Source organism: Mirounga leonina, unplaced genomic scaffold, assembly GCF_011800145.1.
Source record: "Mirounga leonina isolate KUSES-001 unplaced genomic scaffold, KU_Mleo_1.0 Mir_91, whole genome shotgun sequence".
Lineage (NCBI taxonomy): Eukaryota > Metazoa > Chordata > Mammalia > Carnivora > Phocidae > Mirounga > Mirounga leonina.
In genome coordinates this window covers 19,228,181-19,252,338 of record NW_023270839.1, presented here as the reverse complement: position 1 = coordinate 19,252,338, position 24,158 = coordinate 19,228,181, and the positions used below count along the sequence as shown (strand labels likewise).

At 40.5% G+C, this 24,158-nt stretch overlaps 1 protein-coding gene across 5 annotated transcripts in view; it reads right to left on the bottom strand.

Moving 5' to 3' along the window:
• Nucleotides 1–51: 51 nt before the first annotated feature.
• Nucleotides 52–24,158, bottom strand: part of GANC (glucosidase alpha, neutral C) — a 71,363-nt gene continuing 47,256 nt past the window's right edge. For 2 of the 5 annotated variants that reach the window (XM_034994535.1, XM_034994538.1), the window contains 10 exons: nucleotides 22,736–22,832; nucleotides 18,542–18,643; nucleotides 16,811–17,054; nucleotides 15,361–15,425; nucleotides 13,911–13,987; nucleotides 9,455–9,529; nucleotides 7,595–7,708; nucleotides 6,060–6,172; nucleotides 2,519–2,622; nucleotides 52–1,926 (listed from right to left, as the gene is read on the bottom strand). In XM_034994535.1, coding sequence (XP_034850426.1) covers nucleotides 1,817–1,926; nucleotides 2,519–2,622; nucleotides 6,060–6,172; nucleotides 7,595–7,708; nucleotides 9,455–9,529; nucleotides 13,911–13,987; nucleotides 15,361–15,425; nucleotides 16,811–17,054; nucleotides 18,542–18,643; nucleotides 22,736–22,832 — 1,101 coding nt within the window. In that variant the 3' untranslated portion in view covers nucleotides 52–1,816. Of the gene's footprint in view, nucleotides 1,927–2,518; nucleotides 2,623–6,059; nucleotides 6,173–7,594; nucleotides 7,709–9,454; nucleotides 9,530–12,972; nucleotides 13,760–13,910; nucleotides 13,988–15,360; nucleotides 15,426–16,810; nucleotides 17,055–18,541; nucleotides 18,644–22,735; nucleotides 22,833–24,158 lie in introns of those variants that run through there. The other 3 variants (XM_034994536.1, XM_034994537.1, XM_034994539.1) reach the window with 3 other exon arrangements.

Sequence of the window (24,158 nt, the reverse complement as noted above, 5' to 3'; positions counted from 1 at the left end):
GGGAGAGGGAGAAGCAGGCTTCCCGCGGAGCAGGGAGCCTGATGTGGGGCTCGATCCCAGGACCCTGGGATCATGACCTGAGCCAAAGGGAGATGCTCAACGGCTGAGCCACCCAAACGCCCCAATTCTCATTTTTTAATCAACCAAATTCATCAGTTAACCACTTGTAGCCAATAGTTGGTGAAAGCCAAGGATAACGCTGCTCTGGCCGACAGAAGACAAATGTAACGTGCTCTTAAGGAACATGCACTCTAGCCAGGGAACAAGACAGACAAGACTGAAACGTTAAGGGACCACCCCTGAGAATGCGAAGTAGAACACACATTGTAAGTGCAGCAACATTTCACAGATGGGCAACATCACTGCTCACGGGTATAGGGGCTCGGGGTCTTTAGGGTAGTTAGAAAGGCTTAGTGGAACAGCGGCATTTGGGTGGGGCCTGAAGGGATGGTAAGGTTTGCATTGGGGGGGAAGGGGGTGGGTACGGCGGCCCAGGGACCACAAGGCACAGAAGTGGCAGTCGGCAAGCTGCTGGGTGAAGGACACGTGAAAATGCGCACTGGTGTAGGAGCGCCGAGGACTCGGGGTCGCCCCACAGATGCTGCGGCCGGCCGTGGGCGGTCCCCGGCGGCTCCTGAGGGACTGGGCTGTTGGAATGTTCTAGCCCATGCCAAGCCATATCGGAGCCTGAGGGAAAAGGAAACCTCAGTAACACCGATCCTGTCTTTATTTAAAATTTTGATATTTTGTTATTATTTTTTGCATTAATTTTGATTTTTAAAAAATACTGCATTAAAATATCATTTATTTTGATGATTGCATTTTTTTTGTATCCCCTTAAATTTTTTGCTCAAGGCAAGTACGCTTACCTCACCCTCCTCCCAGCCCTGTGTTCTATTTCTGAAGATCAGGAGTAGGGAAATGGATATTCATTTTATTATTAATTATAAGCTACAGCTTACTCATGTTACAAATATTCTGTGGCTAGTAAACAGTATTTAATAAAAACAATTAAGATAAATTAGGATTTTAAGAAGATTAATTAGGAACTTTGAAGCCCAAAAAGTATGACAGGGAGAAGAATTCTCTTTTGCTCCCGAGTCAGTCTTTAGGGGTGAGTAACCCTCTGTTGCTGCGGTGTATGCGGTACAAGCAGAAAAGGGTTGTTTTGCCCACGTCTAAGTGGGTGAAAGGTAACTGGGGGGGCCGGGTACCAGAGGCTGCTGTCCACTTGGAGACAGGCCTCGAGTAACTCAGCTGCTGTAGCCGGCCTGACTCTGCCACGTGGCCTGAGGCAAGCTTCCACAAATGGGCCACACAAGGTGCGCTTGGCCCAAATCTCACATAAACAGACCCATCCAGGGGCGCCTGGTTGGCTCAGTTGGTAGAGCATGCGACTCTTGATCTCAGGTTGTGAGTTCAAGCCCCCGTTGGGGGTATAGTTTCCTTAAAACAACAAAAACAACAACAACAACCAAACAAACCCATGCAGCTATGCTCAAGGAGAAGCTACTCATTGGGCCACAGCGTTTACCACAGCACCACGGTCCAATAAGCAGTGGAAGATTAATGAACTCTATAAATGTCGCAGGGCTAGTTGCATCTAGGAGAAGAAGTGGTGTTTGACACAAAGAGTATGACTAGTACCTCTAAAAATGTAAAACCTGAAGTCTATTCTCATTAGTAAGCTGCTGATCAATGGATACTTTTTAGCCAGAGAAGTCAATTAGCATGCAGCACAGATCTCAGAAGAGGCCAAGGGCAAGGCTGAAAGGTGCAGGCTGCTTCCCACGCTCACCCCGGGTACACTGCACCATCATCGGACGTGGACCTCCCAGTCAGCGCCGATGTTCAGCGACAGCTTTTCCAGCCGCAGGGTGGACATTTGGGCACAATATGTAAAAGCCACAGGCTCATCTTTACCATCTAAATATCAGGACAATAAGAGGAAAAATTTGATGAATATCTAGGAGAGAAAAATCTTTCCTTTGAATCTAAAATATTTCTGACTCGATCATAAAACCTGATACCCCACCTGGGAGAATCCAATTTAATAGCACTTTTACCCATGGATGTCCATGAATTTTTTAAACATTAAACACTCCATTATTTTGAGTGCAAGATTGGTTGAAAGGAAATTGTAAGGAACAAAGTGATTTATCTAAGAAATTCAGTAGATAAGAAAGGATATAGCTCTTTAAATAACTCCATAAACATGGGTAGGATTCTCTGGGGCTTCAGACATCTACAGTCAAAAATACATTCAGAGAAGCTACAATATTATTTCAAGCCCCAAATAATTTCCCTTAGAAAAATATCAACAGCTTACAGTTCACAGAAAGCCCAGTTGATGAGGAGAAGCAGGATGGCCTTGCTCCCCCTAGATACCAGTATATTTGACCTCCATCAGAAAGTGCAGGGTCCACTTGGCTAAGCGTGCTACATCAGTTTTAGGACTAATCATTTCTTTGCTGCAGATACTTCCATGTTTACACAAACAAATGACCTGTTTTCTCACCAGATGAACGGGTGGTCACAGAAGATGGCTGCTTCTTGAGGCCTAGGACAAAGATCTGCTCCACCACACACTTGCTGGGATAACGACCTCTTTTGTCGGCACAACTGGAATATGGATATTAGGTGGTATTAGGAAAATGAGAGGAATAGGGGTTTGGACTGGTTATTAGGTCAACATCCTAGCCTTGGGAGTTCCCCTCCCATCTTTCCCTATGGAGGCATGAACCATATGGTTATCATGTTTACTAGGATGAAGAGATGGAAACGATGATTCCCTGTGCCGAGGACTGCCTAACCAGTAGACAAACCAGAATCCATTTAACAAGCCATTTGGAGAGAAATCACCTAAGGACACTGAAGTCTCAAATGTGACTTGGACACTGCAATCAGATTTTAAGAAATCGGATACTTAACGAATTGCTGAATGGGCAGATAAATGGGATTAATCAGAACTTAAACTGAATTTTTTATTTTTTAGAGAGTGAAGAACAGGAAGATGGAGACAATAAGGAAGGAAGGTTCACAGGGGGATTGAAAAATACTTCAGAGAAACTCCAGACCAAGATGGCAACATAAGAGGCCCCTGAATTTCCTTCCTCCCACAGATGCACCAAATGTAAAGCTGTGGAGCAATTCCCTCTTAGAGATACAGAAACTAGCTGAGTGACTCTTATACATCAGGTGACTGAGGAAATAGCCACATCAAATCAGGTAGGAAAGGCTGAAACACGCTTACCGTGACCACTACCCCGGGGACAGTGCCATACAATTAGGAGGGGAACTCCCAACTTCTCCCTGAAGAGTGAAAGGTTTGGACCACACTCCTACTGCCCCAGTGTTAAGGCCCCCACCTGAGTATGGGACCCCAAATCACCTATCAATAATTACTTTAAGTAACTTGAACTAAATCCTCCAATCAATAGAGACAGAGTTGCTGAATGGTTAAAAAGTCAAGACCCAACTATATGCTGCCTATAAGAGACCCACTTCAGCTTTAAGGACACATACAGACTGAAAGTGAAGGGATGGAAAATGATATTCCATGCAAATGGAGACCAAAAAATAGCAGGGGTAGCTAATATTTATATCAGACAAAACAGACTTTATGCCAGAAACTGTAATAAGAGACAACAAAGATAGTTATATAATGGGTCAATTCACTAAGAGGCTATATAACATTTGTAAGTATTTATGCACCCAGTATTAGAGCACCTAAATATATAAAGCAAATATTAGCAGATCTGAAGGTTGAAATAGATGGCAACACAGTAATAGCAGAGGACTTACATACCCCATTTTCAACAATGAATAGATCATCCAGACAGAAAATCAGTAAGGAAAATGTGAACTTAAACTACATGTTAGACCAGATAAACTTAATAGATATATACAGAACATTCCATTCAACAGCAGAAAAATACATATTGTTCTCAAGCACACATGGAACTTTCTCCAGGACAGACCATACGTTAAACTAAAAACAAGTCTTACCAAATTTAAAAAGACTGAAATTATATTAAGCATCTTTTATGACCATAATGGTAGGTGAGGAGGTATCAATTACAAGAAGAAAACTGGAAAATTCACAAATATATGGAGATTAAATAACATGCCCCTAAATAACCAATGGGTCAAACAAAAAAATAAAAGGTAAATAAAATATCTTAGATTAAAATGGAAACATAATATACCAAAACTTATGGGATGCAGCGAAAGCAATTCTAAGGGGGGAGTTTATAGCAATAAGTGCCTATATTAAGAAAAAGAAAAATCTTAAATAAACAATCTACTTTTACACCTCAAGGAACTATAAAATGAAGAACAAACTAAGCCCAAAGTTAGTAGGAGGAAGGAAATAACAAAGATCAGAGTGAAAATAAATGGAACAGAGGCTAAAAAGATCAGTAGGAAAGATCAATGAAACTAAGAGCTAGTTTAAAAAAAAATAAACAGAATAGACAAATCTTTAGCTAGACTCACCAACAAAAAAAGAGAGAGGACTCAAATAAAATCAGAAACGTATCACTGTATGTTTACTATACTAGAATTTAAATAAAATTAGAAATGAAAGAGGAGATGTTATATTTGATACCTCAGAAATACTAAGGATCATAGGAAACTACTATGAACAATTACATGCTAATAATATATTGGATAAAATAGAAGAAATGGATAAATTCCTAGAACATACAACCTACCAATACTGAATCATGAAGAAACAGAAAATCTGAACAGACCAATTACTAGTAAGGATACTGAATCTGTAAACAAAAAACTGCCAACAAAGAAAAGTCCAGGACCAGATGGCTTCACTGTTGAATTCTATCGAACATTTAAAGAATATCAATCCTTTTCAAATTCTTCCAAAAATGGAACACTTCCAAATTCATTTTATGAGGGCAGCGATACTAAAGCTAGCAAGGACAGTATAAGAAAAGAAAATTACAGGCCAATATCCTTGAGGAACACAGATGTAGAATTCTTCAACAAAGGACCACACACCATGATCAAGTGGGATCTATTTCTGGGATACAGAGATGCATCAACATAGGCAAATCAATAAATGTGACACATTACCTTAACAAAAAAGGACAAAAATAATATGATTATTTCAGTAGGTATAGGAAAAGCATTTGACAAAATTCAACATCCTTTCATGATAAAAACTCAAAAAACTGGGTATAGAAAGAATGTACCTCAGGGCACCTGGATGGCTCAGTGGGTAAAGTGTCCAACTCTTGATTTTGGCTCAGGTCATGATCTCGGGGTCGTGAGATGGAGCCCCATATCGGGCTCCATGCTGAGTGTGGAGCCCACTTAAGATTCTCTCTCTCCCTCTCCCTCTGCCCCTTCCCACTCCCATGCTCCTGCTCTCTCTCTCTCAAAAAAAAAAAAAAAAAAAAAGAAAAGAAAAGAAAAAGAAAGAATGTACCACAACTTAATAAAAGCTGTATGTGACAAGCCCACAGCTAACATACTCAATGGGGAAAAGCTGAATCAAGATCAGAAACAAGAAAAGGATGCACACTTCTCACCATTTTTGTTTAACATAGTACTGGACATCTTAGCCAGAGCAATTAGGCAAGAAAAAGAAATAAAAGGCATCTAAATTGGAAAGGAAGAAATAAAATTGTATTTGCAAATGGAAATAGGGAGAGGCTGGTAAAAGGGTACAAACTTTCTGTTATAAGATGAATAAGGTCTGAGTATCTAATGTATATGATGGTACCACAGTTGACAATACTATATTGTATAACTGAAATTTGCCAACAGAGTAGAACTTAAGTGTTCTCACACACACACAAAAAGTAAGTATGTGAGGTGATGGATGAATTAACTTGATGTGGGAATCCTTTTACAGTATATACATGTAGTGACTCACCATGTTGTACACTTTAAATACGTTAGAATTGTGCTTGTCAATTATTTAGTGAAGCTGAAAAAAACACTCCATAAATGACCATCAATAATTTAAGTAGTACCTTAAAATATTAGCTGTGTTTTTGAGGATCGCATATTTAAGAAAGCACACAGCTTTTTACCTGTTGATCAAAACACCTGACAAGAATGAAAACTTCCTGTGCAAGAATTGCTTCTGGTGGAGGTATTGGAATGAATGGCCGTCGTCGAGATAGAATTCACCCGTGGCAGAATCCTGGAGAGTGAAACATAGAAACATAGAAAGAGAATGTGCTTATATAATAGCTTACTAGGAAAAGCATGTCACCCCCTAAAGGAAGTAAAAAATTTGTGAAGAATTTTATTAAACAAAAACTTAATATTCAAGCTGTACAATGTAGTCATATAAATATATACATTCAATACCCATTAGTGAAATAATATGAATAAGGAAGTCACGTAAGAGGAGCTCAAAGAGTAAGATCTTGAAAAAAATTTAAACTACAAAATATGGTCAGTGGCATAGGTGGCTTCTTTGAAAAAAGTTCACAGAATGAAACTAAAGCTAAAAAAATTTAGTATATAATGGATGAGATCAGCTATCTTTAGAAGCCCTCCACTTATAGGATAGCATCTGGCTCCTATTTCCTTTCAGTAGGAGGACGCCTCTGGCATGTCAAACAAAGTCACAGCACGCCAATGGCCGTTTACTGTTCATTGACAATGCTTGATGTGCTATGGATCTTGAGTCTCTTGTATTTATTCTGTGGTCTGAGGCTCGTAATTTGGCCCAATAAGAATGTCCTAAGTGAAACAGATAGGAAAGCAAGCTTAATTATTTTATATTTGCATAAGAGTATGAATTTGTGTTCAGTCCTGTAGAAGAGGAAGAGTTTGTGTTGGTACTATAGGTGGGCAAATGGACAGGAAAGGAGTCTGCTATAGGTTTCATTTGGCTCAAAAGGTTTTCTAAAGGGGTGCCTGGGTGGCTCAGATGGTTAAGCATCTGCCTTCGGCTCAGGTCAGGATCCCAGGATCCTGGGATCGAGTCCCGCATCAGGCTCTCTGCTCAGTGGGGAGCCTGCTTCTCCCTCTCCCTTTGCCTCTCTCCCTGCTCATGCTCTCTCTCTCTCTGTATCTCTGTGTCTCAAATGAATAAATAAAATCTTTAAAAAAAAAAAATCTTCTAAAAAGGACAAATTCTGGATCCTTCTGAGCTTTACCCCAGATCTTAGTTGTTTGAGCCATCTGATGAGAACAGAGTCATTGTGTGGGTCTGGTGTTCCTGAAATGTTGCATAGATATAGGCACCTTTTTATAGGAGACTGAGTTTTAGGGCTAATCCATGTGGCAGGCTGACTAGGCCCAATGGTCAATTCGTCCAGTGGTAATCAATGCCAAGCTGCAGAGCACCAAGGGTCACAGTGCCCCGGAGGAAATTTTTATCATTTCTAGTTCTTAGAGTTCTCTTCAGAACAATTCCAGAAAAGCCAGGTAAGCTGGACTATGATTCAGAAATGATTCAAAACTTTGATTTCTAGAAAAACATCAGAAGCACCCATCCCATCACTGGGGCTTATCATTTTTACATAGTGTCACATACTCAAAAGGCCACTACTCCTGTAAAGAGATAAAGTAGTAACGAATGAGATGTGTAAAGGTAACATTTTCCAAATACCTTAGTGCTTAGAGCCACCCGGAGTCCATATGGGGAATCAGTCATGTAGCCTGTGGATTTTCCTATAGTCGTCTTTATTGGTACTATACTTCCACCTCGCTGAAATACCGGTATCTGTAACAGAACAATATGCTCAGGGAAGGAGTATTCGTAGAAAGCAATTTCAATGCAGAATCTAAAAATATTTCATTATACAAGACTCCCATTCTTTACAAGTATAGACTCAAAGGTGAAAGAAATTTGTGAACACACAGATGGAAAATATGGAAGCCATGGCATTAAAAGGAAAAGAGTTCCAAGACTAAAAAGTGGTCCATTTTTTAATTATCAGGGAAACTTCTCACCCTTCATCAATTTGTTATCTCTTCTGCCTATCCTATCAGTAGTTCCTATTTTGTATTTTCAATTTTCTTGCCAAATAATACACGTGTTTATTTCTAGGGCCCTGCTAAGGAGTGAGTTTTTGTACCTGTGTAAGTAGGCCCACATGTATGTATGTGTGCATAAAAAATATTATGGTTTCTTGGTTTCAGGGAGATGACTCTGTCCTTACTAGAGTCTACACTCTTCCTGCTCCCTGCTTCCCTGAATCGCCAGGGTGATGGACTCAATTCTGAGAGTAAATTTGTGAAACTTCTGTTGTAGAGGCCACCAAAGACACCTGAAGTGACTCTAACCGCAGGTTTATAAGCATGGCCCATAGCTATGGTTCTGGAATGGCATTCCCAGCAAGGAAAGCCCAGGAAATTTCCTGCGTCCCCATACAATCCTCTGTAAGGAAGCTCTTTGGATCATACGGGGGCTTGTACTTCGCTCTGAGTACAAGAGGGAAAAAAGTACAAGAAAATAAGTGAAGTTGGGAGTGACGGTGGAGTAGTTAAGATGTCCACCCTCTGACTCCCAGTTGGCAGCAAGAAGTAAAGCACATTTATCTCCCCCTCATCAACCAATCATACTACTGATAACAGCTTTAAAAAATAACGTCAATATATCTGTATGAATCCTAACACTACTTAGGGTCTGCAGTAGTGGTTGTGATTTAGCGGCAAGAGCAAACTTCCCTTCACAAGTTCAGTCTGGATGGGCCCCCTTGACTCTACCATCGTAACTGACAGCCTTCCCTTGGGCCTAGAGGGCCAGGGTTACAACTGAAAACTCATGTTTTGTGACTCGGTCCTGTAGGAGGACATTCTGTATGGTGTGTGTGGTGACCGCCATTTTTACTCCGTTTTCAGAGTTACTATTTTTCTTAGGCGTACAAATGGAAATATATGGGAAGAGCTGTTTGTCCTTGACGCTTCATACTGTGAAATCAGGCTATACGTGGATACTTTCATCTCACGTTTTCACGGCTTTATTGGTATAATTCACATGCCATACAACTCACCCATTTAAGGTGTACAATTAAATGTTTTTAATTAGAACACTAATGCCCTTGGTTCTTTCTATGTAGGCATATGGTATGGACTGAATGTGTCCCCCCAAAATTCATATGTTGAAGCCCCAACCACCAATGTGACTGTATTTGGAGATAGGGCCTTGAAAGAGGTAATTAAGGATAAATGAGGTCAGAAAGTGGGGCCTTAACTGATAGGATTAGTGTCTATAAGAAGAGACATTAAGAGAGCTCACTCTCTCCCTCTGCCACGTGAGGACACAGCCAGAAGGTGGCTGCCTACATGTCAGGAAGAGAGTCCTCACTAGGAAGTGAATTGTTGGCACCTTCATCTGGGACATCTAGAACTGTGAGAAAATAAACTTCTGTTGGTTAAGCCACCCTGTCTGTGGTATTTTATGGTGGCAGCCCAAGCAGACGGATATAACACAACAGGTAAAAATAACAGCCTGAAAATGACTTACGGTGTCTAAGGCTACCGGGATCTTCACAGTACGTGCCCCTGCCCAATGAGCAAATGTTTTATAGTCATACCAGACCTGGAAAGGAACAGACCCTAATGAAAAAGAGTATCTGAGCAAGTCTGCTCACAATCTCATTATTCAGTAAAGCATTCATTTATCTGGATTTCAAATAACTGGAATGCTAAAATAAGTATAATTAAAAAAAAAATCTTAAGTAGAAGTTAGCAAGAACATATGTTTTTATGAAGACCCCAAAAGGACTAACCTAGTACTGTGATGGATTAAGTTCACTAAAAGGCCATTCATTTGTCCATCCATCCATCCAAGTTATTTACCCAACAACCTACCACATGCCCAGCACTGCTAGGCACGCATGGGTGAACAGAAAGACAGAGTTCCTGCCCTCGTGGATTTTATAGTCTGGTTGTCTTATAAACTTAATGTGTTTATAGTAAAAAAGATGATGGAAGAAAGAAAAAGCAGTACCAAAGAAGAAAAGCACATTGTGAGCAAATAAATTACAAATGAGGCAGGAGAAAAGGGAAGTGTCAGAGAAGGACACAGACCCAGGAGAAAGACAAATGGAAACTTGGATCGCTACTATAGTATCATTTTTTAGCAGAGTACAATTCAGGGACAAGGTTCAAATTCTTATCTGGGATCCTGGTCAAGGCGGTTTAGTTGCTGAAGTACCAAGAAGGTCCTACAGAGTAATCTGATAGGACAAATCCTTAAGACATCACCACCAGCAGCAGCAGCATGGAAACAAAAACCTCTTTTTCTCTTTTTTAGCCCAGTATGATTTCTGGCAGCCACAGTCTATTTCACAAGGTCACCTCCTGGGATTACCACATGCTTCCTAGAGCTGCCCTGTCCCACGGTGAAGGTGAGAGGGCTGTGGCCTGACCATCGTCAGCTCCAGTGAACTCTCAATTCAACAGGATCAACCCCACCTTGTCTCTATGTATTATCTTTGGCTGGATCCAATTTGCTAATGTTTTGTCAAAGATTTCTGTGTCTGTGTTTATGGGAGATATTGTCTTAGCTTTCTTTGACAAATTCCAGTAGCTTCAGATAGAGTAGTGGGAGTGAAAGGTAAAAAATAAAACAAAACAAAAAAATGGACTTACATAAGATTTTGGGATTACCTGTCTCCCATTTCCAGAACTAATTAGAGTAAGAGGTATATGTATAGGGTATGTACTCTGGTGTTATACACAAAGGTCCCCAGCCTTGGAAGAGTAAAACTGGTATAAAGTACTATGTAGATCAGACCTAGTGCTCAGTCACCAAGCTCCTCAGCAAGTACTTACTGAAGGCCTACTACCTGTCAGGTACCCTTCTAGATGCTGGGGATAGAGAGTGAACATAATAGAGGAAAATCACTGCCCTTAAGAAGCTAACATTCTAATGGGAGAGAAAGATCATCAACAAAACATATCAGTAAAATATCTAGAATGTTAAAGGTGTCGGGTTCTGTGGGAAAAATGAAGGATGAAGGGGGGCTGGACAGTACCGGGGCAGTGGGAGTGGTCTGTAATCTTACTAGGTGGTCAGAGAAGGCCTCACTGAGAAAAAGCTATTCGAGCAAAGACTTCAAATAGAGGGAATGGGCCATCTAGAAATATGGGGAAGAGTGACAACGAGGAACTGTAGGTAGCCCCCTTGCACAGTGTGATGTGGGACTAGCTAACTGGTGAGGTAAAAATCTGGCAAGAAATGGCTTGGCTCATCTACCTAGGGTTTTGAAGATGTAGTGAGAGAAACAATCACAGAACACTCAGGGAAATAGCGTTGAAGGAATATGTTACACAGTCATTGCAGTGTGCTTGCAATGATGATAGGTCATTAATAAAATGTTTTTATTAATTAAAAATTAATTAAAAAATTAATCTGTGGCTACGTCAGAAGGGGAGCTAGTTCCTCTTAATGGGAGCCTACTGCTTTGTTAAAATCGACTTGAGAAACTCTCAGTGAAGTGCTTGGCAGGACAATTTATTTATCTGTTGTATTTAACCTTTTTCTCAGGTTTTTACTTGGTGGGGGAACCTTTATAAAGAGCCCTCATCTTCAGAACTACAAATTACTGGAGAAACCAAGAGGAAAGAACATAATTGATGAACATTCTGGAGAAAAGCCTGGGTACTGTCTTATCAATAAAGACAAGCGTAGTGGGCTGAAGTGGCCCCTCAGAAAGTTATATGCACTTCCTAATACTGGGAAGGAGTGAATATTACTTTCTGTGGTAACAAATTTGATTAAATTAAGGATCTTGAGATTAGAAGATTATCTGGGATTATCCGGGTGGGTCCTAAATGTCATCACATCACCCATAAGAGCAACAGAAGAGGAGACACAGACGCACAGAGAAGGCGCGTGAAGACGGAGGCGTAGATTGGAGTGACGTGACGTGGCTGCAGAGCCAGGAACCACAAGGATGGCGGGCGGCCGCCAGAAGCCAGGACAGAGCCATGGAAGAGACGCTCCCTCAGGACTGCTAGAAGGAGCCAAGCCTGCCGACACCCTGGTTTGGGGCTTCAAGCCTCTTCTGTGTTGTTTTAAGCCACCAGGGTTGTGGTAAGTTGTGACAGTGGCCTCAGGAAACTAGCCCAAGCAAACACACAAAGCTGGGTGGACAGAGACCACTGGCAGCGGTGTTTCACGGTATTGCCACGCAGGCACTGGACAGTCCCAAGCAGCGAGCGTGGCGGGCTCAGTGGCCTCACCACCTGCCTAGACAGTCCAGGAATAGAGAGATACATATTTTTAAATTTGAACTTTAGTTAACGTATAGTGTAATATTGGTTTCAGCGGTAGAATTTAGTCATTTACCACTTACATACAACAGCCAGTGCTCATCACAGCAAGTGCCCTCCTTAAAGCCCATCCTCCATCTAGCCCATCCCCCACCCATGTCCCTCCATGACCCCTCAGTTTGTTCTCTGTAGTTAAGTCTCCCATGGTTAGCTTCCCTCTCCCTTTTTGCCCCATCCCGTATGTTCTTCTGTTTTCTTTCTTTCTTTTTTTTTTAAAGATTTTATTTATTTATTTATTTGAGAGAGAGAGAATGAGAGAGAGCACATGAGAGGGGGGAGGGTCAGAGGGAGAAGCAGACTCCCTGCCGAGCAGGGAGCCCAATGCGGGACTCGATCCCGGGACTCCAGGATCATGACCTGAGCCGAAGGCAGTCGCTTAACCAACTGAGCCACCCAGGCGCCCTTCTGTTTTATTTCTTAAATTCCACATACGAGTGAAATCATTTGCTATTTGTCTTTCTCTGATTGACTTATTTCGCTTAGCATAATACACTATAGTTCCATCCACGTCATTGAAAATGTCAAGATTTCAATTTTTTGATGGCTGAGTAATATTCCATTGTATATATATACCATGTCTTCTTTAGCCATTCATCTGTCAATGGACACCTGGGCTCTTTCCATAGTGTGGCTATCACGGACATTGCTACTATAAACATTGGGGTGCATGTGCCCCTTCAAATCACTATGTTTGTATCCTTTGGATAAATACCTAACAGTGCAGTAGGTGGGTCACAGGGTAGTTCTATTTTTAACTTTTTGAGGAGCCTCCATACTGTTTTCCAGAGTCAGTCCAGGAATATCTTGACATGGAGGTCTCACATCAGTTTGGTAACCTTCATGCCTCCTCCCCCTGCCTGCAGAAGCCTCTGATGATGCTCCAGTGCTCAAGGACTCTCTCCAGGATCTGTCTCCTCCTTGCTCCCCATTCCATACCCTCTTTTCCTGGTCTGGTGCCCCAAGTTTCTGCCCTGCCTCTTCTCCTGGCCCCTCTGCATATATCCTTGGTCTGTCCCTGGAGGCTGTTGCTGTTCTTCTCCATGGCCCTCTGCTCTGCAGCCCAGGGGCTAATCCTACCTCTTCCCTGGGCCCTGCCTGGGTTCAATGCCCTGGGTTCCAGCAGTGCAGGATGATATTTTATACTGTGATAATAATCAATGACAATAACCAACAAAAGAGCTGGGAGGCTAGAGGAGCATAAAGGAAAGTCACCACTGTTACTTTTTACCCACTTTGGTGAGTGTCTGGAGACCGGGTTTTGGTACCAAAAACTTAGAATTTAGATAGAGCCAGAAACAAAGAGCAAAGTCTTTTTTACTTATGCTTCCCCCCAGCGAAATGATACCTCTTAGCAGACTAAAAATTTCTTCCTGTGTTTACAAGGAGTCACTTACACAAGTCCAAGTGTGAAGGTAAAGAACCATGCTGACCTTCCTTGGTGTTCTCCCTATTCATCAATTTCTCCCCACTCTTCCATTGAGGTTGTGACCTACAAGAATCTTCAGCTGTTACAGGCATTTGGGCTGTCTTCACAACTGCATGATGCAGAAATCTATTTCCTAACAGGGGCTAATTCATCAGAATGAAGGGAGGAGATAGGAGACAGGCAAGATACATGGCTGTTTGTCATATATTCTTACCTCATTTGATCCTGGCAGAAACACATCAACTGTGCTGGCTTTTGGTTCTGTGACTGGATGAACCAATAAAGCACTTCCTGAAAAACAGAGAAGAAATAAAGTTGAATTATCATTCCAAGAGGTCTGAAAACATCCTTCTCCTTTCAGTGCTTCTGTGGTTTTGGAGACCACTCAACCATGAACTTGGTGAAAGTAGAGACCTTGGTTAGTTGAACCAATGATTCATCAGAGAGACGCATTATTAGAAAGAGGTCTGGTGCTCAAACCAGTGACTGTATTCTTACTTATCATTCGTCCACTTACGGCATATTGGGATAATAGGGAGGGACCCTGACACGGTCTATCAGTCTCATTTGCACATCGCCGCTAGTGCCGGGAGTCTGAAAGAGCCGTCGCGTTTCTCCAGGTGCGTCATTGCCTGCTGTTAGTGATTTTGAGAACAGTGAGCCTACAACTGTTATCCAGAAGCGTGATCAGCATGGATAGGAGTATATCCACGGGCAGTTATCATTAGGAAGGCTGTAATTCTCTTAAAGGCAATCTGGATTATTAATTTTGTTTTGACTGTGGCTCTGCATGTATGTAAATTTCATCCATTTAAGAATTTACTCTTTAAAATTGTACAAATATTTACTGAGTTCCGGCTGAGTGCCAGGTATTATGCTAGGCTCTGGAGATACAGTGGCAAATAAGACAGTGTCCCTGTCCTCATGGAGTTTGCAGTCAGTATAGACAGATATTATAATTTAATTAGAGGCAAAAGCACAAAATGGAATGAAAGTTATGTAATAAGAGGGACTGACTTTGACTATAGTTGGGTGTAATTAGCTATTAGAAGCAATTCTGGTCAGGGAAATGTTCTCCAAGGGAGTAGCTATTTAAACTGAGACCTAAGAATGAGTGGAGAGGTAGCACTAGGCTTTTTACATTTTAGGATTTCTGCTTTTTAGAAATAGGATGCACCTTTTGGGCAACTCTCTGTTGAGCTTGGTTTCTTGAGTCCTATTCCCACGATGATAAACCTCCATATCCTGGATTTGGTGGTCAACCCTTGTTAAAGAAGAGGCCACCACCACCACCACCACCAATAACTCTGTTTTGCCCATGAAGTAAGCTCTCTCAATCTTTACTGTAACCATCTGGTCTACTGTTTTCTACTTCCATTTCCTACAGGGGTATCATTAGGTCCAGGAGTGAATCCAGAACAAGAATCTCAAATTGCATCCACAAATAGAATGGGTTTGTGAAGTTAACAATATGAGAAGTGCTACCTGACCACAGAAGAGAGTTATCAGTCCACTAATACACTAAAAATCTTAATGACAGAATTTTTTTTTTTTTTGGTTTTCCTGAGATTAGGGATTGATTTTTAGTGCTCTTACATTAGGAAATATAACAAAAACATAATTACAGTATTTATCATAATGATAATTAATCAAGAAATGCTCACCCAGCATGTATTCATCTTCCACACCAAAAGTGTCTAGTTCCTCTGGGAACTCTATCCACAGAGGTCTGGGAAAAGAAAAAAATTCTTATTTCAACATCATTAGATGTTTTATTACTATTAAATCACTTTCATTTTCAATTTTATAACTATTCAAAGGAAACTGGAAAAGCCAAAGAGCCAAGATTCTTTTCATGATTTAAGATTTTATAAGCAATTGGTAGGATTAGTATCTTTTTCTAATGTTAAAGAGCTATCTACTTGCTGAAATGTTCCAATGACAGATTGAGAATTCTGGTACCTACAATTTTTCCTTGATTGTTGAGTACTAAATACTACTCTGAAGGCAGAATCAGAGCTCTGCACAAGTCCAAATGCCTAACACATTCAGTATGGAACAAATTCAATGTTTGTAAAACCATTATTTTATAATGATATAAAATCTGTGCCATGTTTTCATGCTGTCACTGCCTTTCATGCATGCATCCTTAATCATTATCTATTTAAATGAAAAGAATTGTTTTTACTTGTTTTCAAGCAGGCAACATTTTTGGAGGGTTGAGAAACTGTTGTGTGGTTTTTGTTTTTTTTTATTATTGTTTTACACAACTATCTAGGAGGCATTTGGGTTTATGAAGATAATAAAATCTTCATTATCTGTGCAGCTGGATATCAACTTAATGGTTCTGATTTTTTTTCAACCTCATGAGTAAGAGTAAGAGAAACTTATTTTTAGTTTATTCACTAGCCTCTGTAAAAATATATCACTTTCCTACTGAATAGTAACAAAGCAGCAGTCTCAATCTGGCTGATGTCTAGAATCACCAGGGAAATTTATAACAAATCTAGATCCTGACACCTACCCAAGGAGATTCCTAGTAGGTCTGGGGGTGTGGCCTTGGAATCTAGAGTTTTGAAAAGCTCCCCAGGTGATTCTTATCTGAGCCAGGTTTAGGATCAGCTGATCTGGAAGCCTCGGTGTATTATGTGTCTTTGTATCATTCTCTAACCTAGAAAGTTGGTTTTCCACATCCTGCCTCTAAAATAGAATCAGAATATAATTTATACTATGGGAAAAATGTTCGCCTCAAACTTGGAATGGTTTAGCTCTAAGGTAAGATACAGCCTAAGACTGGCGGAATAAATTGTTCATGAGAGGATTCTTGTGGATTAAGTAGCGAATTCAGTTACAGTCACTTTCTTTTTCTTTAAAAAATCTGTCTCCTATCAAGTATTAACACTTGAATCACAAAATAGCAGGGGGGTCCGGTTTTTCTGTGACCTCAACTCCTTGACCCCGCTCACAGCTGGTGCTCAGTAATCTGAAGGACATTTGACTAAAAACACATGGCTTTTCTCTTGAAATCACTGTGTAATTACTCCCTTCCCCAATGGCCGGGGTTTTCTGCTGTAGATTGGCTGCTGGGGCCCGCAACCGGGGAAGCCTGTTTACCTCATGACGGGCTGAGCAGCCACATGCGCGCGGTAGAACAGAGAATACCAGTAGGGCAGGAGGGTGTACCGCTGCCGGATGGCTTCTCGGATGAGCCGGGTGTGTTCCTCCCCAAAGAGCCAGGGTTCCCGCCGCTTGGTGCTCATGGCAGCGTGGCCCCGGAAGAAGGGCTGGTGGGCCCCAGCCTGGTACCATCGCACTAGCAGCTCCGCCTCTGGATTCCCCACGAAGCCGCCTACATCAGCTGATCAGACAGACAGAGGCCGAGTGAGGAAACCGGGCTTCTAACGCATGTTGCACCCACGTAGGATAAGGGCTTGAAGACGGCCAGGACAGGCGGGCTGTGTGTGCGCTCAAAGTGCCAGGACAACACTGCGGCCGGAAATTAGGGAGCACGTATTTCAAAACTCAGCCTGTTTGGGGATCTGACAGTATTCTCTTTGAATCCTCTTTTTCTTATCACAAGGTCCAAGGTTTTGGGGCGCCTGGGTGGCTCAGGCTGTTAAGCGTCTGCCTTCGGCTCAGGCCATGATCCCGGGGTCCTGGGATCGAGCCCCGCATCGGGCTCCCCGCTCGGCGGGAAGCCTGCTTCTCCCTCTCCCACTCCCCCTGCTTGTGTTCCCTCTCTCGCTGTGTCTGTCAAATAAATAGTCTTTAAAAAAAAAAAGGTTTTACTACAAGATCAACATTTCTGTATGTTCCCAAACCCAGAAATTGCAAAATGTTGACCTGATTCATTAAGTCTGTGTTTAGCCATGTGGTGGGGGTTGACAATTGATTTTTTCTTTTTTTTTTTAAGATTTTATTTACTTGACAGAGCACAAGTAGGGGGAGCGGTAGGCAGAGGGAGAGGGAGAAGCAGGCTCCCTGCTGAGCAGAGCCGGAGGTGGGACTCCATCCCAGGATCCCAGGACTGTGACCCGAGCCGAAGGCAGATGCTTAACGGACTGAGCCACCCAGGCGCCCCTTTATTTCTTTTCGAAAGCAGCAGCTCAAGCAAGATAAAAATTGTAGAACTAAAGAAAAACAATCAGAATTAGAGCTTTAGGTATAATTTCATGCTTAGTCCGTAAGCAGGATACATATTCCTTGTATGTGGACCAATGCCATAAGAAACACATCTATCAAAAAGTGACATTAACTTGCTGGGTTTTTTTGACATTAACTTGCTTCTATTCCTACCGAAAACAAGGAACAGCTGGAACTAGTCATGCTGAGCAGCCTCCATATTGGGATTTCTCATCTGCAGAGAATTACTAGGATTTAGGGAAGGCAGCCCATCAGGAAATCATATTTTAACTAAATTTATCTTTCCCAAGAGCGTATCTTTTTTTTTAGTTAAAATATGTCATAGAATTTTAAACCTCCTGAGTAAAAAGCTTATCTGTAAGGCTGATTTCTGATTTGCTAAATTCTTTGTACTCTTCATTTTTCTCACTTTGAAGAAGAAAAGGTATGTTTCAGGAAGAGAAACTCAGTTCTCAAGTGCATCTAAGGAGGAATCAGAGAAAGAGGGAAAGAAGCACTCGGGCTCTCTGATGACTTTATTTCAAGTCCGCATTTCAGACACACAAACTGCTTGGAAGCGTCCTTTCACTTTCCTCATTTTCTTGTTCCCGCAGTTATCCCTGCCTGAAACCGCAAATGAGAAGGCATTTATGACCAGGCTTGACGGAAAAACACCCTCGCTTTTTATTTTCTCTCACTTCAAGCCTGCGGATATCATCTTACCTCCGCAAAAAGAGATCCCAGTAATGCTGAGGGTGAGTAACATAGGGATAGAAATTTTCAGGTAGCTCCATTCTGCTGTGTTGTCGCCCGTCCACACAGCACCTTGGATCACCGGTAACAAGTTATTAAAAAAAAAAAAAAAATCACAAATCAGCCCATGCACTTGATTTCATAGATTCTTTATTTGAAACAGACAAGTTAATGCAAAGGAAAGCATTTCTTTCTGACCTTAAAATATACGAATTCTGGGGCGCCTGGGTGGCTCAGTTGGTTAAGCGACTGCCTTCAGCTCAGGTCATGATCCTGGAGTCCCTGGATTGAGTTCCTCATCGGGCTCCCCGCTCAGCAGGGAGTCTGCTTCTCCCTCTGACCCTCCCCCCTCTCATGGGCTCTCTCTCTCTCTCTCTCTCTCAGATAAATAAATAAAATATTTTAAAAAAATATACGAATTCTGGTTTCAGCAATTAAAAAAATATATTAATCTTCTAATGTGAGAAAGTTCTTAAAATCCACAAAACCTTTTGTGAAAATGTTCTGAAATGGCACTTATTTTTGAAGTATAACTCAAGCCTGATTTTAGGAGAAACATTAAAAAAATCAACTTTACTGAAATATAATTTACATATAATAAATGTACCTATTTTAAGTGAAGAGTTTGATGAGTTTTGAAACCTGTAACTGTCACCACAAGCAGGGTATAGAACCATTTCCATAACTGTAAAAGATCACATGGGCTTTTTTTCCCCCAGAAATAATGGCTTTATGCTTTGCTGATGTTGCTCAGACTAAAATTCTTTTTAAATGAATCCTCTTCATATGAATATTTAGTTTAAAAAATCAATTTAGATTCAGAACATTCATAGGATTCTGCATGAAGCGGCTTCTTTGTAGTGAATAACCCTCCACTTTACCCAACCATTGATCTGATTCCTTAAAGTCTTTTCTAGAATTTCATATAAACATAACATAAAACATACTATTTTGTGTTCTAGCTTTTTTCACTCAGCATGATGTTGTAGCTTATTCCTTTTTATTTGATGAATAGTATTCCATAGTATGGATCGATCACAAGTTGTTTATCCACTCACCTACTGAGGGACATCTGAATTCTTTCCAAGTTTTGGCTATTATGAAGGCAGATGCTATAAACATTTCTGTACAAATCTTTGCATGACATATGTTTTTCATTTCTCTTGGGTAACTACCTGGGAGCGGAACTGCTGGGTCTGTGTTCAGTGTATGTTGAACACTTAAAAAAATTCCAAACTGGGGGCGCCTGGGTGGTGCAGTCAGATAAGCAACCAACTTGGTTTCGGCTCAGATGGTGATCTCAGGGTCATGAGATCAAACCCCACGTCGGGCTCCGAGCTCAATGTGGAGTCTGCTTAAGATTCTCTCTCCCCCTCTGCCCACAGGCCCCCCTCCCCACCCCCCACTTGTGCTCTCTCTCAAATAAATTTTTTTTTTTAAAGAAAACTCCAAACTGTTTGGCATAGTGGCTATACTGCTTTTACAGTATCAGTACGTATGACAATTTCAGTCACTCTACATTCTTGGCAATACTTGGTAGTGTCAGTCTTTTTAATTCTAGCTACTGTAATGGATGTGTAGTAGTGTCTCTCTGTGGTTTTAATTTGTATTTCCCTACGGACTAATGATGTTGAGCATCATTTCATGTATTTATTGATCACTCATGTCTTCTTTTGTAAAGTGTCTATTCAAATCTTTTGCTTAATTTTAAAAGTAGATGTCTTTATTATTCAACTGTAAAAGTTCTTTATATATCTTGGGTACAAGTCCTTTGACAGATATATATGTATATTGAAGATATTTTCTCTCAACCTGAAGCTTGACTTTCATTTTCTTATTATCTTTGAAAGGGTAGAGGTTTTTAATTTTGATGAAGTCCAAGTTAGCACTTTTTTTCCTTTTATGGTTCATGCTTTTTGTGTTCTCTCCAAGAAATCTTGTCTATCTCAAAGTCACAAAGATTTATGTTTCCTTTTAGAAGTTTTTGATTTTAGCTTTTATAGTTTAGGTCTATATTCCATTTTGAATTACTTTTTGTGTAGTGAGAGGTAAGGTTCTTTCCTCTCCCCCTCCCCCCATTCCATACTCAGGGTTCTGACACCATTTATTGAAAAACTCCTTTCTGCACTGAATTGCCTTGGTAACTCTCTTCCTAATTAATTGATCGTATGTGTGTTGGACTCTTTCTGGATTCTTAATTCTGTTCCATTGATTTATATGCCTATTCCTCCACTCCCTCAAAAAAAAAAAAAACCCTCTATAATTTAAGAGGAGTGGTACAGACTACATAAAGGAGACATAATAATAGTAGCAAGAACAATAGTTAACATTTTTCAAGTCCTTACTGAGCCAGGTGATTCTACTTTGCTTGTAGTAGCCCACTTAATCATCACAACCCTACCAGGTAAACACTATTTAACTTCATTTTACAGATGACAGAAATATGGCAAACAGTGATTATTATAGTATACCCTGAGTAACAGTTATTATGTGGTAGAGGCAGGACTGAGCTCAGGCAGTCTGATTCTAAAGCCACTGCTCTTGATCACTGTATAGTAGATAAGAATTTGTGAAGATAGATTATATACCACTAAAGAGATCCACAAAAGAAAAAAATCTTACTAATCTAGATTAGTCTGGAAGCATTTTTGTCTATCTTCTACCAAAATAGCTTTGGTAGCTATTTTTGTATTAATCTTCCATAGAAATTTTTGGCTGTTGTATGGCCCGCAAAGAAAAATCTTTTCAAGGGACTGTTTTTTTGTTTTGTTTTGTTTTGTTTTGTTTTTAAAAGGTACTCTAATAATTTTGCCTTGACTTCAAATGAGATAAAATGGTTTTGAAATCAATATGGCGGCATTCTCATCAAGAAAGAAAGTTCTTGTAAAAGCATGCACATCTTTTCATGTCTCATATGGTTGTTCAGTCAGAAGCGCTCTTTGGCTACTGGTCTAAGTGTAAGACTTGACACAGAAGTGTTCTCTGCAATGAGTCACTTGGTACACTTTGTGGCAGGCCAATAGTTCCACACAGAGCACTGAAGGTTAGGCAGTAGGCCGATATTTAAGGGATCTGAGATTACTTAGTATGCACATCTTTTATCATCATTTTTAAACTACTTAAAAGTGTTTTCATTAAAAACACTTGACTTTTTTTAGTGATTAAAAATGACCCTTGTAGAATATGGAGAATAGAGATAGGTAAAAAGAAAAAAATTTAAAAATCATTCATAATCACCCAGGTACTAAACTTACTGATTTCGATTGCCATCTATATTAAAAAAAAAAAAAATCATGATAATATACTACAAAAACATTTAAGCATTCTGCTTTTTTTCCCCATTTATCATGATGTCACAAACATTTGCTCATGCAATTAAGGCTACTATTTTAAATAGTCTTATAATAGTCTGTCATATGGATATATCATCATGTTTTTATAAATATTCCTTTATTTGGATTTTATTTCTTTTTTTGTTTAAGGAAGTAATGCTGTGGTGAGCATCTCTGCACATGAATCTTGCCTGAGATAACAATATTTTGGCCTTTTCCAGGGTGCCACAGGGGCTGGTTTTCAGGGCTGGAAGAAGAAGCCTAATAATGTCTATGATACAGGAAAGACTGGATTCTTCAAACTAGGACCTAAGCTCCCAGTTATTTATGCAAGGCCAGAGCACTTAAAAGAGCCTTCCTGCTGGAAGATGGTTAAGTTGAATTAGATCTGCGTTAGCTAGTAAACTGAATCCAGTTATAGATGACCCTGACCACAAGCAACAGCCAGGCCTATTTTAAGCCATATTGCTAAGTGAAACAGGTGGTTGAAGGAATGTCTAAGAAGACATTTTCCCCTGGTTTAGATAAATCAAACAGACAGAATCAGAGATGACCATCCCAGCAAACAAACTGAGATATTCTCCCAGCAACTAAGTGTCCATTTCTTCAATGGGAAACAAGTAACTAAACTTTATTAAAATTGATGTACTCTGTCTCACAGGACAAAAGGCATACTTCAGGGCACATCACTTGCTACAATCGAAGGCCTTCCCAATTGCCACTGAAAAGGAAGGCCTCAAAACAGTAGCAACATATGCCATAAATGGTTAAAAAAAAAAAGGCAGGTTGCTAACTTACGTTTTTAAGTCTGATCATATGAGCCATTCCTTACCATACTTTTGTGATCCAGCAAAGAAAGAACGTGTAAGAACAAAGGGTCTCTCCTTTCCCTTAGATCGTTGTATCAGTCCTTCTGCGGTAGCCATTTGCTACAAAGATAAAGGAGAAAAATTTCAAAGGGATGATTAGATTAGGACATTGTGCAGACATCCCTAATAAGCTACTGAACATGCAAAAAGTCAACAGTAGGTGGGAATATAAAATGGAAAATATGAAAATCCACCAAATAATTTTCATGATGTAATGAAACTAAATTCCCCTATCCAGAGTGGAAAATTTTCTTTGATTAAAAGAGAAATGAAGATAGTAAATAAGCTAGCATATTCAATGCTTACTATTGCTAAGCATTTTATAAGATTTTCTCTTAAAATCTATCGAACAACCTCTGAGATTGACCGTTTTCACTGATGAAAAAAATTGAGATTCAGAGAGGTTAAGTGACTGGCTCTGGCCTACATAAGAAAATTCTCTAAAGTAGTTTGCAGTTATAGCAAGAGGCTTTCAAGGAAGTAAAGCACAGTTCAGATAGTATGTGTTTATGTAGGCAGCAACTCCCACTGGAAAATATACCAGTTGGTGGGAGGGCCTTAGGAACACAGTTACAGGATGAAAATAACAAAGAACCATGGATATCAATTAGGGCAAATGACTGACAAATGTTTTGGATGTGACTGGCAAATGGAAGACAATTCTACCATCTTCTAATGAGAAGGCTAAGTAGTTTATTTTATTATGTTAGTCACCATTCATTACATCATTAGTTTTTGATGTAGTGTTCCATGATTCATTGTTTGTGTATAACACCCAGTGCTCCATTCAATACGTGCCCTCCTTAATACCTCTTACTGGGCTAACCCATCCCCCCACTCCCTTCCCCTCTAAAACCCTCAGTTTGTTTCTCAGAGTCCATCGTCTCTCATGGTTCGTCTCCCCCTCTGATTTGCCCCCCTTCATTTTTCGAGAAGGCTAAGTAGTTAATGAAGGCAGTCCCTTAACCAACTGAGCCACCCAGGCGTCCCGTGAAATTTCATTTTTTACAAAGATTTTGAGAGTGAGAGAGCACGAGCTGGGGGAAGGGCAGGAGGAGAGAGAGAAGCAGACTTCCTGCTGAGCAGGGAGCCTGACACAGGGCTCAATCCCAGGACCCTGGGATCATGACCTGAGGCAAAGGCAGACACTTAACCAACTGAGCCACCCAGGTGCCCCTGTTTGTGAAATTTCAAAAAATTTGTTTTAATTGCTTTTGTTTATGTATTTATACATTGCCTACTCCAAAAAAAGTTTTGAGGTATTCAATGCCATTTATTAATGACTCCTGTCAAGGAAGATGTTTCTATGTTACCATTAATCTCATAATATCTGTAATTCAAGTTCATTAGAGAAAGAAAAGGTGCAAAGAAATAGTAAGTCCTATA